Raw genomic sequence first — 15,529 nt, forward strand, 5'->3', positions numbered from 1 at the left:
CCAGAGACAGGGACAAAGACATGGACCAGAGACCAGAGACCAGAGACAGGGACCAGAGACAGGGACCAGGGACCAGGGACCAGAGACCAGAGACAGAGACCAGAGACAGACACCAGAGACCAGAGACCAGAGAAAGAGACCAGAGACAGAGACCAGAGACAGTGACCAGAGACCAGAGACAGAGACCAGAGACAAGGACCAGATACCAGAGACCAGAGACAGAGACCAGAGACAGAGACCAGAGACCAGAGACCAAAGACAGAGACCAGAGACCAGAGACCAGAGACCAGAGACAGAGACCAGAGACCAGAGACAGAGACCAGAGACAGGGACCAGAGACCAGAGACCAGAGACAGAGACCAGAGACAGGGACCAGAGACAGAGACCAGAGACAGGGACCAGAGACCAGAGACAGGGACAAAGACATGGACCAGAGACCAGAGACCAGAGACAGGGACCAGAGACAGGGACCAGGGACCAGAGACCAGAGACCAGAGACCAGAGACCAGAGACAGAGACCAGAGACCAGAGACAGAGACCAGAGACCAGAGACCAGAGACAGAGACCAGAGACCAGAGACAGAGACCAGAGACAAAGACCAGAGACAGAGACAGAGACCAGGGACCAGGGACCAGAAACAGGGACCAGAGACAGAGACCAGAGACACGGACAGTTCCACCATCACAGCCTGGAGTGAAAATATCAATGTAAATAAGAAGGGGCCTAAACAATAACGTTATTGTCAGCCTTTCAAACATGATTCTCTTAACACAGGTATCAACATGTTCCTGTTTCAAAACAACCTAACAGCAGAGCATTATGTATCTTACACAGCGCACGTGTAGACGCTACACCTGGAAACACACACACACACACACACACACACACACACACACCCACACCCTGTCTTTGCCTCACCTAGTGCCACCAGAGGTGTGATAATGGGTATAGCCAGGGGTGCGATGAACAGGTAGACGCTCCGGGGTAGACAGGGTATCTTCCAGGTGCTGGAGTCACCCAGGCCGATCACGTTGGTGTGGGCATGATGCATCTTAATGTGGCCTGTTACACCTGCCCTTGCTGTGAACGACCCACACACCTGGACAGACAGATAGCTGAATTACTAGCTGAAAATACAGCAATTATACCATGTATCTGGTGACATTAGATCACAGACCCCCCCCCACCCCCCCCCCCCCACCCCCCACCCCCTCTTACCTCTATGAAGAACACAGCCCAGAACTCGGCCCAGGCGGGGGACTCGCTCAGCGATCCGTGGCTGGCCAGGTGGGTTCCCTTAATGGAAATGACTGCATGGGACACCCCCATCAGCACCATGCCCAGGACAAACACCAGGACCTGGGATGAGCCCAGCAGCAGAAAGGCTGGAGGAGAAACGAAGAAGGGGAGATGAGTAGAGGAGATGAGGAGAGAGGGATATAGGGATGGAGAGATGTAGTTGAGGAGAGAGGGATATCGGTAAGGAGAGGTATAGTTGAGGAGAGAGGGGTATGGGGGAAGGAGAGATGTAGTTGAGGAGATGAGGAGAGAGGGATATGGGAAAGGAGAGATGTAGTTGAGGAGTTAAGGAGAGAGGGATATGGGGAAGGAGAGATGTAGTTGAGGAGTTAAGGAGAGAGGGATATGGGGAAGGAGAGATGTAGTTGAGGAGTTAAGGAGAGAGGGATATGGGGAAGGAGAGGTGTAGTTGAGGAGATAAGGAGAGAGGGATATCGGTAAGGAGAGGTGTAGTTGAGGAGAGAGGGGTATGGGGAAGGAGAGGTGTAGTTGAAGAGAGAGGGGTATGGGGAAGGAGAGGTGTATTTGAGGAGAGAGAGGTATGGGGAAGGAGAGATGTAGTTGAGGAGAGAGGGGTATGGGGAAGGAGAGATGTAGTTGAGGAGTTAAGGAGAGAGGGATATGGTGAAGGAGAGGTGTAGTTGAGGAGTTAAGGACAGGTGTCGTCAGATGAGGAATAATCGGACCAAAGCGCAGCGTGGTATGTGTTCATGCTTTTAATTTAAACTGAACACTATAACAAAATAACAAAGAGAGTAAACGAAACTGAAACAGTCCTGTCAGGTGCAGAAAACACTAAACAGAAAATAACTACCCACAAAACATAGGTGGGAAAAAGCTACCTAAGTATGGTTCCCAATCTGAGACAACGATAGTCAGCTGTCCCTGATTGAGAACCATACCCGGCCAAAACAAGAAATACAAAACATAGAAAAAAGAACATAGAATGCCCACCCAAATCACACCCTGACCAAACCAAAATAGAGACATAAAAAGCTCTCTAAGGTCCAGGCGTAACAGAGAGAGGGATATGGGGAAGAAGTTGGGAGGAAATGGAGTCTAACAAAGGGTGGAAAGTTTACACGTTGTTCTAGACGCAAATATTCTACATTATGGAATGTGGAACAGGCAAACATCTAGCCGTTAGCGTTAGCCTGGTCCCAGATCTGTTTTTCATGTCTTGCCAACTGCTATGGTCATTGTCATGACAAACAGCTCTGTGACCAGGCTACATGAATAAGCATAAAAAAAGATTTTGCAACACAGTTCTACTCCATTCTACTCCTGCCATTTGAAACTTAGAGAACAGCTTCCCTGAACATTCTATTCTGCTATCAAGCACGTGGTATCCGTTTCTGGTCCTGACCCTTCTCCTCTGGGGGACCTTGTTTGGCCAGATGACTCAAATCTGGGATTACTTTACAGCCATTATCCTTCATGTTTTAGTACAGTGGATTTCTCACTTCCCTCCTCCCTGTGTATTTACAACACATCTGCATGTTACACAGGATGTGGTAAACCTATACAAATATGTTTTACCTTTTATGACTATAAGGCGTCAGCCTGGTTTAACCAGACTAAATGTTACTCTCACTATTGAGCCAATTGTCAACCTTGTTGACCAGGCTAAAACCCAGTGAGCAAAATAGTTTGAAAAGATGTCATTTCAACCAGTTTTGCGGTTGTTAGACATGTGTATCATGACTCAGGATATGACCCAGACAAAGACACAGGAGGCGGATTGTTCGGTTCTCGGGATATTTATTATAATAATGGACAGGCAAAGGGCAGGTCAAGGACAGGCAGAGGTTCTTAATCCAAGGCAGAGTCAATCAGGGACAGAACAGCAGGGAGGCTCAAGACAGGCAGAAAGGTCAGAACCGGGAAGACTAGAAAACAAGAACTTGAGAACAGGAGAAACATGCTGGTAAGACCTGACCAAACAGGACAAACTGGCAAAAGGAGACACAGGGCTGTGAGGTTTAATCCTAGACACATGAAAAGTGGAAAGTATACGGAGGGTGTGGGGCAATAGAAGGCGAACAGCAGTGGGACTAAGGATTTTAGAGATGGGGGAAAGGGCTGATAAAGCAGGGGGAAAGTTTGGGGAACTCCATCCGGAGTGGAAAGCCATACCCTCTGCCCGAGATGATACCTGGAGGTGGTCTTGATAAGAGCGGACCGGGCTCTCTTCCAGGTACAGCGACAGCGGCGGACAAACATCTGGGCAGAGGGTATGCTGACTTCTTCCTCTTGCTCAGGAAAGAGCAGGGGCTGATATCCCAAGGAACTCTCTAAAGGCGAGAGACCAGTGGCAGAGCAGGGAAGGGTGTTGTGGACGTTTTCCACCCACACAAGTTGCTTGCTCCAGTTGATGGGATTGGGGGAGAGGAGGCAACAAAGAGCCGTCTCCAGTTCCTGATTGGCTCAATCCAACTGGCCGTTAGACTGGGGATGAAAACCGGATGACAGGCTGGCTGACGACCCGATGAGGGTGAAGAACGCCTTCCGGAATCGGGACGAGAACTGAGGACCACGATCAGAGACCATGCCGACCGGAAGTCCATGGATCTGGAAGACGGCATCATGAGCTGGGCCGTCTCCTTGCCTGAGGGTAACTTGGGAAGGGGAATGAAATGGGTGGCTTTGGAAAACCTATCCACCACTGAAAGAATAGTGGTGTTGCCATCTGACGGAAGAAGACCAGTGACGAAGCCCAGGGATATATGGGACCAGGGGTGGTGAGGAACAGGGAGTGGTTGAATGAGGCCAGCCGGAGCTTGCCGTGGAGTCTTATTCTGTGCACACACAGTGCAGGCAGCGACAAATGTAGAGACGTCAGGAACCATGGTGAGCCACCAAAGACTTTGTCGGATGAAAGCCAGGGTCCGACGGGAACCAGGATGGCAGGTCAGTCTAGAGGAATGCACCCATTTCAGGACCAGGAGAAACGGCAGAGTCTGGGACAAACATCTGGTTACAGACCAGGCTCTCTATACCCCAGATGACTGCAGCCGATAGACAGGAGGTACGGAGGATGGTCTCGGGGTCAGGCGGTGTGGCAACGGGCTATACAGGCGTGAGAGCGCATCAGGCTTCACATTCTTGGACCGAGGGCGGTAGGAGATAGTCAAATTTAATTTAACAACAAGGCCCATCGAGCCTGCCTTGAGTTGAGGCGCTTAGCGGTGCAGGGATATTCCAGGTTCTTATGGTCAGTCCACACTAAGATTGGATGTTCCGGCCCCTCTAACCAACGCCTCCACTCCTCCATCGCCATTCTGACCACGAGTAGTTCTCGATTTCCCACGTCATAGTTCCTCTCAGCGGCATTAACCTCTTGGATCTCTAGGGGCGCTATTTCATTTTTGGATAAAAAACGTTCCCGTTTTAAGCGCAATATTTTGTCACGAAAAGATGCTCGACTATGCATATTATTGACCGTTTTGGAAAGAAAACACTCTGAAGTTTCAGAATCTGCAAAGATATTATCTGTAAGTGCCCCAGAACTCATTCTACAGGCGAAACCAAGATGATACGTCAACCAGGAAATGAGCAGAATCTCTGAAGCTCTGTTTTCCATTGTCTCCTTATATGGCTGTGATTGCGCAAGGAATGAGCCTACACTTTCTGTCGTTTCCCCAAGGTGTTTGCAGCATTGTGACGTATTTGTCGGCATATCATTGGAAGATTGACCATAAGAGACTACATTTTCCAAGTGTCCGCCTGGTGTCCCTGCGTCGAAATTGGAGCGCAAAGCCAGGTGCAATTATTTTTCCATTTGAGAGCAAGGAGAAACCAGGCTTCCACGAAGGATATATCATCGAAGAGATATGTGGAAAAACACCTTGAGGATTGATTCTAAACCACGTTTGCCATGTTTCAGTCGATATTATGGAGTTAATTTGGAAAAAAGTTTGCGTTTTGAGGGCTGAATTTTCGTTTTTTTTTTTTTTTTTTTTTTTTTTTTTTTGGTAGCCAAATGTGATGTACAAAACGGAGCTATTTCTAATACACAAAGAATCTTTTTGGAAAAACTGAGCATCTGCTATCTAACTGAGAGTCTCCTCATTGAAAACATCAGAAGTTCTTCAAAGGTAAGTTATTTTATTTGAAGGCTTTACTTGTTTTACAGGTTAAGACGATGGGAAGGGAAAGTGCAGGGATGCAGCTTTTGGTCCTGGGCAGAAAGCTGGGACTCGACCTCCACCACAAACTGAAGGGACAGGTCCGGATGAATTAGAATAGGAGCTGTGGTGAATCGATGCTTGAGGTCCGAGAACACCTGGACAGCTGCTGGAGACCACGTGAACGGAACCTTGGGAGAGGTGAGTGCTCAGAGAGGGGAAGCTAGGCTGCTGTAACCCGTGGTAACGATGGTAAAAATGGGCAAACCCCAGGAAACGTTGCAGCTGCACTCTGGATGTGGGTTGAGGCCAATATACCACCGCTTTCACCTTCATCAGAATCCATCTGAATATTTTCTGCAGCGATGACGTATCCTAGGAAGGAAATGGTGGAGCGATGGAAGTCACATTTATCTGCTTTAACAAAAAGCTGGTTCTCCAGGAGACGCTGAAGGATCTGTCGGACATGAAGGACGTGCTCTTGAGCTGAAGGGGAAAAAATAAGGATGTCGTCAAGGTAGACAAACACAAACCGGTTCAACAGGTCACAGAGCACATCATTGACCAGGGACTGGAACACTGTGGCAGCATTGGTCAGTTCGAATGGCATAACAAGGTACTCATAGTGCCCGCTAGCAGTGTTAAAGGCTGTCTTCCATTCGTAATCTTCCCATATCCGAATCAGGTGGTAGGCGTTCTGAGGAGAGGCTTGAAAGCTGAGGAGATGAGTGGTAGAGGGTAAAGTTTTTTAACCGTGATGTCATTAAGGCCCCGATAGTCGATACACAGGCCCAGGGTTTTGTCCTTCTTCTCCACAAAGAGAAGCGGGAGGCAAATTGGCACAGTTGAAGTAGCTTCCGGGCACCTTTCTACCACGTTGCTAACCTCCACCACAAACTCATCAAACTGAGGTAAACGGTGGATTATTGCTCCCACACCGCCATAGCCCAGGCGAGGGCCCTCCCGGACACCAGCGTTATCAGGTACGCTATCTTTCAGCGAAATAAAGAGGGCTGCAGCTCAAAGATGAGGGAGCATTGAGAGAGAAACGCCCGGCAGGTTCCCGGATCTCCAGCATAGCGCTCCGGAGGAGGTAAGCAGGGTTCTCGGGTGTCAGGGGAGACTGGGGAGAAGCGCCGCTGGTAGCGGGGTTACTGAGAGTCTGGGGGTTTACCCTAGAGGCTTGTTGCCTAGTAGATAATCCGTGGAATTGCTCAAGCAATGCAGTGAAAGCGTGGTCATCGCATCCTGCCAAGATCTAGAGTCTTTCCATAAGGGTTTGAAGTAACTCCTCGTGTCTTCCAATCGCAGCTCCTTGGAAGGAGACAGCGTTGCGGAGCTGGTCCGAATCTGCTGGATCAGTCATGGCCAGTTAATATTATCACGACTCAGAATATGACCCAGACGCAGACACAGGAGGCGGATAGTTTGGTTCTCAGAATATTTATTATAACAAAGGGACATGCAAGGGGCTGGTGGAGGGCAGGCAGAGGTTTGTAATCCAAGACAGAGTCAATCAGGGACAGAACGGCAGGCAGGTTCAGGTTCAGGACAGGCAGAAAGGTTAGAATCGGGAAGACTAGAAAACAAGAAATTGAGAACTGGAGAAAAGGGGAAACACACTGGTAAGACCTGATTAAACAAGACAAACTGGCAACAGACAAACAGAAAACACAGATATAAATACACAGGGGATAATGGGGAAAATGGGGAAAATGGGAGACACATGGTGGGGAGGTGGAGACAAGCACAAGACAGGTGTTTCAGGTCAAGCTGTGACCTGGTGTCTTACCTGGTGAACTGAATGTGGTAAAACTATGTTTACCTTTAGTATATCATAATGCCATTTAGCAGACACCTTTATCCAAAGTGACTTACAGTCATGCGTGCATACGTGGACCCAGCAGCAATCGAACCCACAATCCTGGCATTGCAAGCGCCACGCTCTACCAACTGAGCCAGAGAGGACCACTATAAAGTCTGTGAGACGGGTGTATGTATTGCGATGTGCAGGTAGATGTCTTACCTTGGGATAGGATAAAGGTGTATGAAGTGTGTGAGACAGGTGTATGAAGTGTGTGAGACAGGTGTATGAAGTGTGTGAGACAGGTGTATGAAGTGTGTGATACAGGTGTATGAAGTGTGTGAGACAGGTGTATGAAGTGTGTGAGACAGGTGCATGAAGTGTGTAAGACAGGTGTATGAAGTGTGTGAGACAGGTGTATGAAGTGTGTGAGACAGGTGTATGAAGTGTGTGAGACAGGTGTATGAAGTGTGTATGAAGTGTGTGAGACAGGTGTATGAAGTGTGTGAGACAGGTGTATGAAGTGTGTGAGACAGGTGTATGAAGTGTGTGAGACAGGTGTATGAAGTGTGTGAGACAGGTGTATGAAGTGTGTGAGACAGGTGTATGAAGTGTGTGAGACAGGTGTATGAAGTGTGTGAGACAGGTGTATGAAGTGTGTGAGACAGGTGTATGAAGTGTGTGAGACAGGTGTATGAAGTGTGTATGAAGTGTGTGAGACAGGTGTATGAAGTGTGTGAGACAGGTGTATGAAGTGTGTGAGACAGGTGTATGAAGTGTGTGAGACAGGTGTATGAAGTGTGTGAGACGGGTGTATGAAGTGTGTGAGACAGGTGTATGAAGTGTGTGAGACAGGTGTATGAAGTGTGTGAGACAGGTGTATGAAGTGTGTGAGACAGGTGTATGAAGTGTGTGAGACAGGTGTATGAAGTGTGTGAGACAGGTGTATGAAGTGTGTGAGACAGGTGTATGAAGTGTGTGAGACAGGTGTATGAAGTGTGTGAGACAGGTGTATGGATTACCTGGAGGTAACAAGAGAAAGGCCAGGACCAGGATAGTGATGTCGATGCCTCGCCTCTCCCACCAGCTACTCTCCTTCACTGTCTTCTGAACCAAACGGGTCAGCTCCATCATCAGGGACTCTTTGTCTGTCCCCTTTCCCCCTTCGTTCATCATCTCTACATTCTCCTTCCTCCTCTCCTTAACGCCAGTCTCTCCATTCTCTTTCCCTCTGTCCATATCCTGTTTGGAGTTAACAGTGTTTATTTGGAATAAGGCCTCTCTACCCTCCCAGGGTTTAGCATCCACCTCTCCTCCTCCTCCAGCCCTCTGTTCTTCCCTCCATTCCTCCGGTACATTCTGCATTTCAGCTCCCTTTGTGCCTCCCTCCCGACCAACAACAAAGTACGGTACAAGCGACAGTGCTCGGTGTATGCAGCGGCTGTATGGACGGACTCATAGGCAGCGGCCAGACTCTGAGGATAGTAGCCTGGACATTGTGTCCTGAACACAAAGGGTCCGGACTGAAGTAAACATGACAGGAAGTGTCTTCTGAGAAGTTCAGCTCCTTTACAACCACTCCGACGGTTCTCACCTTCCTTTTCTCCTTCTAATACAATCTGTGGTGTGTACTCCCCTCCTCCCCTTCTCTTCCCCTTCTCCTCCTCTCCTCCTCCACTTCTCTTCTCTTCCTCTCCTCTTCCCCACTTCGCCTCTTCTCCTCCTCTTCTTCTCTACTCTTCTCCTCTTCTCCAACACGCTGTGTACTTCTCTCTTTCCCTGTCCTCCTCCTCTTCTTCTCTGTTCTCTCTCTCTCCCCTTTCTCTCCTCTCCTCCTCCTCCTCTTCTTCTCTGTGTTCTCCCTCTCTCCTTTCTCCTCTGTGTTCTCTGTCTCCTTTCTCTCCTCTCCTCCTCCTCTTCTCCTCTGTGTTCTTTCTCTCTCTCCTTTCTCTCCTCTCCTCCTCTGTGTTCTCTCTCCTTTCTGTCTTCTCCTCTCTCCTTGTCAGGCTGTTCCTGTAGTGCAGTCCTTGTTTAATACAGCAGCAGCTCTGGGGACGTCCTGTGGCTTCGATGGGTGTGAGCTAAGTGAGCCGGGGCAAGTCCCAGTGTCACACACCACACACAAAGCCATGAATACTGCACGGACACACACGACTCTATACCCTGCAGCTGCTCAGCTCCAGAAATGATTCTGCTGCTTATTCCCCTCTCTCTTCACCGAAGCTCCTCGTGCATACTGCAGGTCCCTCCCCTGCAGTCCTCGTTTCCCCTCCCCCTCCTTTCTTTCCTCCCTCTCTCATCCCTGTTGTAACCTTGGCAGAGGGCCTGGGAAAAGGAGGAGGACGGGGAGTGGGGGAAAGGGGGGCTAAGTCAGGAGGAGAAGATTAGCAGCGACTGTTTAGTGCTCACTGTGTAGAGAGAGAGAGAGAGAGAGAGAGAGAGAGAGAGAGAGAGACAGAGATGAGTAGATGAGTGTTTTAATGGGCTGTTGGCCAGTGCTCTTTGCTGGCCAGGTACAGTGTTGGCTGCAGTGTTCTTAATGATTTAAGGGAATAGGAGCTCTGGTGGGATCCTGAGTGAACTGGACTACCACTATAACTGCTTTAGCAGAGTGCAGGTTTGTGTTAAGCTGAGCTCACTGGGCAAAATGTTTCGCAATAGAAAACTAAAATAATAGTTCTCACCATTTAAAAAAAATATTTTCTCTCTAATTGAACACGACCCAGGGGACATCAGAGCACTAGGCTAATCAGACCTTTCCCTCTACAGCAACTCTGTCTGGTTCTAATCAGAACAGGAGCTGTCAGTCATGTTATCACACTGTAACCGTGGTGACAGAAACAGTAGGAAGACCTACCCAATCATCTTTGTAATTACAGTTGTAATGACCAGGATATTAACAATCAGCGTCAAAAAAGTGACTTTGTTAATTGTAATAAACATTTTTAATAACTGTTGTGGGTGAAAGTACATCCAAACATGACTTATGTTGTATTCCAAAGATTGTATCCACACATCTTCGACTTGCAGTAGTGAGTGCATACATAATCATTGAAGTTACATACAAAACACATTCAAATCAAATTGTATTTGGCACAAGCGCCAAATACAACAGGTGTAGTTCACCTTACAGTGAAATGCTTCCTTTACAAGCCCTTAACCAACAATGCAGTTCAAGAAATAGAGTTAAGAAAATATTTACTAAATAAACTAAAGTAAAAAAAATATATCAAAAAGTGACACCAGAAAATTACATAACAATATCTGTTACATACAGGGGGTACCGGTACCGAGTCAATGTGCGGGGGTACAGGTTAGTCCAGGTAATTTATAAAGTGACTATACAGAGATACTAAACAGCGAGTAGCAGATGTAACAACAAAGTGGGAGGAGGCACATCAGAGTAGAAGCTTCATTCAAGGTTCTACAGACTGTTGACATCTAGTGGAAGCCGTAGGAAGTGCAAACAGATCCATATTCCACTGGGATTTCAATAGGCGATGAGTTGAAAATCGACCAACCTCAGATATCCAACTTCCTGGTTGGATTTTTCTCAGGTTTCCGCCTGCCATATGAGTTATATTATACTCACAGACATCATTCAAACAGTTTTAGAAACTTCAGAGTGTTTTCTATCCAATAGTAATTTATTTAACCTTTATTTAACTAGGCAAGTCAGTTAAGAACAAATGCATATTTTCAATGTCGTTCTGCCCCTGAACTGCCTGTTCAGGGGCAGAACGACAGATTTGTACCTTGTCAGCTCGGGGGTTTGAACTTGCAACCTTCCGGTCACTAGTCCAACGCTAGGCTACCCTAATGATATGCATATATTGCATCTGGGACAGAGTAGGAGGCAGTTCCTCTGGGCACGCTATTCATCCAAAGTGAAAATGCTGCCCCCTATCCCTAAAGAGTTAACAAGATGTTTATATTTCATTTGCAGTATTGGACTTTTTAATGTGTGAAAGTTACATATTTTGAAAACATATTTTTGAATTTCGCGTGCTGCCTTTTCAGCGGAATGTTGTCGAGGGGTTCCACTGCGCTAGAAAGGTTAATGTTTCTGTTCTATATGGTACCAGTGAGAGATGGTTCCAGTTTGGAGTAGGAGAGCCAGACTCTGGTCTATACAATGAAAACTGTTGACACAGCAGATCCTGTCTGCTATGTATTATAGGTATCTTTCATACAGATCTTAACCTTGTGACCCATTCTATATATCGGTGGTTCGTCATGTAGGTTGAAAGGGGTGCATCTTGGCTATAAAGGACCTTTGTAATTTTGTCTCGGGGCTCTCAGCGAATAATTTGACCATGAATCGTCGACTAGCCATGACCAGCCATTAATCGATTCACTTTATATGTGTGTGTTGTATTGACCTGCTCCCTTGTTAATAAGTGATTCAAGATTTAGTTTAAGTATGACCCTGACTGGTGTGGTAAGTTTTTCTCTCCTCATTTGATAGTAAAGAAATTAACCACCACATTTGGCGATAAGGATGGGATGTGAATCTTCACTTGGTGACCGCTCCTGACGACCTTGGTAAATCGTACATGAGGGATCCCTCAAACTTGGGAACCCAGGGAGATGACATTTCGGGAACAAAGCAGATGGACCCACCTTTGATCTGAGAGGCAGCGTGGATACCACATCTCAAACTTAGTTTAAAAAAAATAAAGAGGTGAGCGAAACACTCAAAGTTGAGTTTTTAGAAAAACCTCTGTTACGTAGGCTTTGAGTGTGTATTCCTGTGTGAGGGGGGCACCTTGGAGGCGTAAGCAGGGTCGAGTCAGTGGAGGATGATCTGAGAGTTAGTCGACTCAGACACCGATCATTGGTCAATTGCGGGCGACCTAGAGCCGTCCTGACACTGAATTCATCACGTGGGGATTGGTGCGGTCTGTAGGGGTGAGGGGCCATGGTGGCTGTGGGTTCTGTGTGAAGCACGGTACCTGGTGAAACCCTATTGGAAGAAGGACCTCCTTCTGAAAAGTACCTGTGAGACCTTCTAAGTGATCCTCAGACGTGGTGAATTCCAATAATTTTAAATGTGCTTGTCACGTCCTGACCTTAGAGCCCTTTATTCTCTAATTTGGTTAGGTCGGGATGTGACTAGGGTGGGTACTCTAGTTTTTGTATTTCTATGTTGGCCTGGTATGGTTCCCAATCAAAGGCTATCATTGTCTCTGATTGGGGATCATGTTTAGGCAGCCTTTTCCCACTGGGTTTTTTTGTGGGATCTTGTTTTTAGGTTAGTTGCCTGTGAGCCATAGCTTCACGTTTCGTTTGTGCGTTATTGTTTTTTTTGTTGTGCCGGTTCACTAAATAAATATGTTGAACCCATACCACGCTGCACTTTGGTCCGACAATCCTTACAACAACGTTCGTGACAGTGCTAGCCAGGTATGCCCTGGGTTTGGTAATTTAGCGCTAATAATCTAGAATCTGTGTGAACTGGTTTTGGCCATTTAATGTTAAAACATCCGGAATCTGTGTGAACTAGTTAAGACCATTTATGATATAGTATAAGATAGTAAGGTGCACCTGTAATAGTTTTAAACCTGTACTTGTTTTAAACCTCTACCCCATTTAAGAAGTATTGAAAGATGTAAATGTATGAGTTGCATTATCCTAGGAACTAATCATGAGATAGAAATGTGAAAATATTCCTGCAGGTTAAAATATTGTTGAAAAACAACTAATTGATTAGGTATGTTTGAGAATAGCATTGTGTGACTGTGATATGAGAGTTGTGTGAATATGCAAATTAGTCTTAATCTGAAGTTTGGATAGTAACATATAGTATTATGCTTAATCAGATTATTGAATTTTGGATAATAAACTTTGATATAACGTTATCTTGGGGTTCCGTTCCTTCACTGCCCATCACAGGGCGGTATTGCGAGCGGGATTCTGGGAGGTTAGAGAACCGTTGAGGATTCCATGATCCTTTTGTTCTGCTGTGGAGAGTCCTCGAAAACGCAAATGGAATGGTTGATGTGAGTACCAAAGAATTTCTAATGTTCTATATGGATTCCGTGATATATATATATACAGTGCCTTGCGAAAGTATTCGGCCCCCTTGAACTTTGCCACCTTTTGCCACATTTCAGGATTCAAACATAAAGATATAAAACTGTATTTTTTTGTGAAGAATCAACAACAAGTGGGACACAATCATGAAGTGGAACGACATTTATTGGATATTTCAAACTTTTTTAACAAATCAAAAACTGAAAAATTGGGCGTGCAAAATTATTCAGCCCCCTTAAATTAATACTTTGTAGCGCCACCTTTTGCTGCGATTACAGCTGTAAGTCGCTTGGGGTATGTCTCTATCAGTTTTGCACATCGAGAGACTGAAAAAACAGCTCGAGCTCAGTGAGGTTAGATGGAGAGCATTTGTGAACAGCAGTTTTCAGTTCTTTCCACAGATTCTCGATTGGATTCAGTTCTGGACTTTGACTAGGCCATTCTAACACCTGGATATGTTTATTTTTGAACCATTCCATTGTAGATTTTGCTTTATGTTTTGGATCATTGTCTTGTTGGAAGACAAATTTCCGTCCCAGTCTCAGGTCTTTTGCAGACTCCATCAGGTTTTATTCCAGAATGGTCCTGTATTTGGCTCCATCCATCTTCCCATCAATTTTAACCATCTTCCCTGTCCCTGCTGAAGAAAAGCAGGCCCAAACCATGATGCTGCCACCACCATGTTTGACAGTGGGGATGGTGTGTTCAGCTGTGTTGCTTTTACCCCAAACATAACGTTTTTTCATTGTTGCCAAAAAGTTCAATTTTGGTTTCATCTGACCAGAGCACCTTCTTCCACATGTTTAGTGTGTCTCCAGGTGGCTTGTGGCAAACTTTAAACGACACTTTTTATGGATATCTTTAAGAAATGGCTTTCTTCTTGCCACTCTTCCATAAAGGCCAGATTTGTGCAATATACATTTAAGATGGAATTAAGATGGAATCTCAATGTACTTCATAACATTGTACAAAGCCCAGGGTATCCATCAAACGAAATATCATTGCGTAATTAATGTGATGTAGTAAAGTAATTGAAATACGTTGCATGAGAAAACATAATCTACTTTTATTAAAAAAGCGCAAGATGTTTTCCAGTCAATGAGTGTCGATTTAACTCTTTGCTAATCTATTTGTTTGGCATGTGAGAATCTCGCTGGAGAAACGCTTGGACCTTTAATTAAGGCTATTTTCTGGGAATTGTGTCGTTATTATGTGCCTGATAGAATGTTGGGCCTTCCTCTGACACCGCCTAGATCCTGGATGGCAGGAAGCTTGGCCCCAGTGATGTACTGGGCCATACACACTACCCTCTGTAGTGCCTTACGGTCAGATGCTGAGCAGTTGCCATACCAGGCGGTGATGCAACCGGTCAGGATGCTCTCGATGGTGCAGCTGTAGAACTTTCTGAGGATCTGGGGACCCATGCCAAATCCTTTCAGTCTCCTGAGGGGAAAAAGGTTAAGTCGTGCCGTCTTCACAACTGTCTTGCTGTGTTTGGACCATGATGGTTTGTTGGTTATGTGGACACCAAGGAAATTGAAACTCTCAACAAGCTCCACTTCAGTCCGTTTGGTCCTCCTTTTTCTATAGTCCACGATCAGCTCCTTTGTCTTGCTGACATTAGGCCGTCATTGTAAAAACATTTTTTTTTCTTAACAGACTTGCCTAGTTAAATAAAGGTAAAAAAAAACAAACATTGAGGGAGAGGTTGTTCATGCACAGTCATGCAACAGAGTCCACCAGTTCAAAGGCAGCACTCTTGTGAAACACTATACCCCGAACTGGATTCCCGGAGCAACATGAGATAACACTTACCTTGGCACAGACAGGATGCATTCCAAATGGTACCCTGTTCCCTATATAGATCCCTATGGGCCCTGTGCAAAAGTAGTGCACTATACATAGGGGATAGAGTGCTATTTGGGAGGTAGCCACAGACAGACTGACTGACTGATAACCTCATGTTCCAGTATCTTCATTAACACGCAAACTGTCCTTAAAAACAGAAACGTGCCAACGTCCCAAATGGTACCCTATTCCCTACGTAGTGCACTACTTCATTTTTTTTTTTTTGTCTTTATCAGAATCCTATGGGCCCTTGTCAAAAGTAGTGCACTATGTTGAGAATAGGGTGCAATTTGGGACACATTTATGTCATTGTAAAATAAGAATGTGTTCTTAACTGACTTGTCTAGTTAAATAAAGGTTAAATAAACATTAAAAATAAATATAACAGAGTTGAATCCTTTTTATATTCTGTGTC

The 15,529-nt window shown here is 45.9% G+C and overlaps 1 protein-coding gene across 1 annotated transcript in view; it reads right to left on the reverse strand.

Annotated features, from left to right (window-relative positions):
• The window catches only part of LOC139375722 (fatty acid desaturase 6-like), a 15,586-nt gene extending 6,120 nt beyond the window's left edge, over nt 1–9,466 (reverse strand). The window contains exons 1-3 of the mRNA XM_071117535.1: nt 8,253–9,466; nt 1,219–1,385; nt 919–1,099 (exon numbers count right to left, since the gene is read on the reverse strand). Coding sequence (XP_070973636.1) covers nt 919–1,099; nt 1,219–1,385; nt 8,253–8,595 — 691 coding nt within the window. The 5' untranslated portion in view covers nt 8,596–9,466. The remainder of the gene's footprint in view (nt 1–918; nt 1,100–1,218; nt 1,386–8,252) is intronic.
• Nucleotides 9,467–15,529: the final 6,063 nt, after the last annotated feature.

This window comes from Oncorhynchus clarkii, chromosome 20 (genome assembly GCF_045791955.1).
Source record: "Oncorhynchus clarkii lewisi isolate Uvic-CL-2024 chromosome 20, UVic_Ocla_1.0, whole genome shotgun sequence".
NCBI classification, from domain to species: Eukaryota; Metazoa; Chordata; class Actinopteri; order Salmoniformes; family Salmonidae; genus Oncorhynchus; species Oncorhynchus clarkii.